Raw genomic sequence first — 2,916 nt, 5'->3', positions numbered from 1 at the left:
CAGATCACCTGCGACCTGTACCGGCTGGTCAGCCCGGCGCGCGCCGGCGTGGAGCTGCTGCTGGCCGCCAAAGGGGACAAGGACGGCGCCGACGAAGCGGCGGCGGCGGCGGTGGCGGTGACCGAACCGGGCGGCGTGGCGGCCGAAGGTCCGGCGCCGCCGCGGGACTGCACGTCCGGCTTCCACGTGGACGTGGTGGTGACGGGCGTGGTGGACCAGTGCGTGTTTTTCGGCAAGGACAGCGCCAAGCAGGTGACGGAGGAGACGGTGCGGCTGCCGGACGAACCGCCGCCGCCGGGGCAGCTTTTCCTCCTGCCCGGCCGGTCCGAGGAGCCGGCGGCCACCGCGGCCACACCGGGACGAGAGGCACCCGGGGACCCGGCGCTGTGCCGGCTGTACCGGCACGTGTCCCACGATTTCCTGGAGATCCGCTTCAAGATCCAGCGGCTGCTGGAGCCGCGGCAGTACATGCTGCTGCTGCCCGAGCACGTCATGGTGAAGATCTTCAGCTACCTGCCCACGCAGGCGCTGGCCGCCCTCAAATGCTCGTGCCACTAYTTCAAATCCATCATCGAGACCTTCGGCGTGCAGGCCACGGATTCCCGCTGGAACCGCGACCCCCTGTACCGCGACGACCCCTGCAAGCAGTGCAAGAAGCGCTACGAGCGGGGGGACGTGTCCCTGTGCCGCTGGCACCCCAAACCTTACCACCACGACCTGCCCTACGGCCGCTCCTACTGGATGTGCTGCCGGCGGCCGGACCGGGACGCGCCCGGCTGCCGGACGGGGCTGCACGACAACAACTGGGTGCACCCGGCCGGCCGCAGGGAGGACGGCAGGTGAAGGATGGACGGCTTGGGGGACACTTTGGGGACACTTTGGGGTGGGGAAGGGACGCGCGGAAGGATGGAAAAAAAGGAAATTGAATGGTTGAGTGTGGACGTGTGGACGGGGAAGAAGGGGGTGGAAGTGTCTGGGAGTGTCCCCAGGGATGGGGCTGACCCCAACCGGGCTGATGGCCCCATGGAGGCTAATGGGGACAGCCCAGTAGCAACAATCCCAGTGGCTCTCGGAAGGACAGTGTCCCTCAGAGGGTGACATTCCCCTCCAGGGTGGCAACCCAATGTGGGGACAACCAGTAGTGCTGGTCCCAAGGAAGGGGGTGGCCACACAGGTTGGGGTGACCCTCAGAATGGTCACAACCCCGCCCAGGTGCAGCCCCACCAAGAGGGGTGACAACCCCACAGAAAGGCTGGTGGCACTGGGGAGGGTGGTGACCTGTCCCTTTGAGTGATGGCCCTGCTCCGGGGATGGTGACACCACACGCTGAGGGTGACACTCCAGGGGGGTGGCAGTCCCAAGAATAAGGGCCGTGGTCATCTCCTGCGTGTCCCTGCTGTGTCCCCGTTATGTCCCCCTCATGTCCCCGTGTCCCCCTCATGTCCCCTCCCCACGCCCCGTTGTGTCCCCGTGTCCCCTCCCTTTATCCGTTATGTCCCCGTTATGTCCCCGTTGTGTTTGGCCCTCGGCTCCCGGTGTGGGCGTGGCCTCACGGTCAAGCCCCGCCCCACACCCAATGGCGGTAGACCTCGTCACTCACGGTGGCTCCGCCCCCTCGAGACCACGCCCCATCCGCATTGATTGGCTGGGGCTGCGGAAGCCCCGCCTCCCCTCCCGGAAGCCCCGCCCCCGCCATGCGCCAGGTCCCGGCCGGGTCGCGCCGCCCGCGGGCCACGGGTTCGAGTCCCGGTCCGGTCCCGGGGCCGCTCCCGGGGCCGGGCCCGTTCCGGGGGCTCCTCCCGCGGTCCCCCCGCCCGGCCCGGCCGCTGCTGCCGCTGCTGCTGGCGCTGCTGGCGGCCGCCGCCGTGCTGTTCCTCGCCTGGCCCGGCGGGGAGCGCGGAGCGACCGGCCCGGTGAGCGGGAGAGGGGTCGGGATTAACGGGGAGGGGTCGGGATTAACGAGGGAGGGTTGGCGGAGGCCCCCCCAGGCTTTGGAGACCAACTGTGCTCGTCCGGGACCCCCTGTTCTCCCGGGATCCGTTATGGCGCGGGGTGGGGGCGGGGTCAAAGGATGCCGAGGCATCCCGCACCTTCCGAAATCCTCCGGGGGGACCCCACACCCTTCCGGGACCCTCAAACCCTCCCCAAATATCTCGGGGACCCCTCAGACGGTGTCCCCCACCCCCCCTCCAGGACCCCCCCGGCCCCCCCTCGGACCATGCCCTGCGGACCCTCCTGTCTGAGCTGGACCCTGCCCGGTTTTGGGGGTCCCTCCTGCGCCCCCTCCTCCACGAGAGGGTCCCGGGGGGKCCCGGCAGCCGCGCGGCCCGGCAGGTGAGACCCCTCCCCGATATCCTCAGAGACCCCCAAATTCTCCCACGGACCCTTCCAGGATTCACCAGATATCCCCCAGGCCCCCCTCCAAGCTCCCCAGACGATCTCAGACTGCCCCCAGACACCCTGTAATCCCTTCTAGTCCTCCCAATACCCCCAAATCCCCATTCAAGTCCTCTCAAACCCTTCCCAGACCCCTCAAATCCCCCCACTCCTCTCAGAACCCCCAGATTTCCTCAGTCCCCCCAAATTCCCCCCCAATTCCCCCCCAGCCCCCTCCTGGTCACTCCAGCAATGTCCCCACGTGTCCCCACCGTGTCCCCCCCAGCACATCCTGTCCCACCTGCGCTCCCTGGGGGCCGGGTGGCACCTGGAGCTGGACACCTTCGCCGCGACCACGCCCCGGGGCCAGGTGACCTTCAGCAGCGTGGTGGCCACGGTGGCCCCGGTGGCCGCGCGGCGCCTGGCGCTGGCCTGTCACTACGACACCAAGGTGGTGGCCACGGGGCCCTTCGTGGGTGCCACCGACGCCGCCGTGCCCTGCGCCCTCCTGCTGGAGCTGGCCAGCGCCCTGGACACGCG

General features: G+C 69.1%; 2 protein-coding genes across 2 annotated transcripts in view; both read left to right on the top strand.

Annotated features, from left to right (window-relative positions):
* Positions 1-3: 3 nt before the first annotated feature.
* LOC130586515 (F-box only protein 46-like) lies at positions 4-1,390 on the top strand (the record flags this gene model as incomplete). Its single annotated transcript, XM_057387324.1, has 1 exon — positions 4-1,390. A coding segment is annotated over one exon (840 nt), but the record flags the coding sequence as incomplete, so codon positions are not given.
* Positions 1,391-1,500: 110 nt separating this feature from the next.
* The window catches only part of LOC130586514 (glutaminyl-peptide cyclotransferase-like protein), a 3,776-nt gene continuing 2,360 nt past the window's right edge, over positions 1,501-2,916 (top strand). Inside the window, exons 1-3 of the mRNA XM_057387323.1 lie at positions 1,501-1,913; positions 2,194-2,334; positions 2,663-2,913. Coding sequence (XP_057243306.1) covers positions 1,695-1,913; positions 2,194-2,334; positions 2,663-2,913 — 611 coding nt within the window. The 5' untranslated portion in view covers positions 1,501-1,694. The remainder of the gene's footprint in view (positions 1,914-2,193; positions 2,335-2,662; positions 2,914-2,916) is intronic.

Source organism: Malurus melanocephalus, unplaced genomic scaffold (genome assembly GCF_030028575.1).
Source record: "Malurus melanocephalus ecotype Western Australia unplaced genomic scaffold, MMel_1.1 scaffold_1186, whole genome shotgun sequence".
NCBI lineage: Eukaryota > Metazoa > Chordata > Aves > Passeriformes > Maluridae > Malurus > Malurus melanocephalus.
This window is presented reverse-complemented; position numbering and strand designations above follow the sequence as displayed.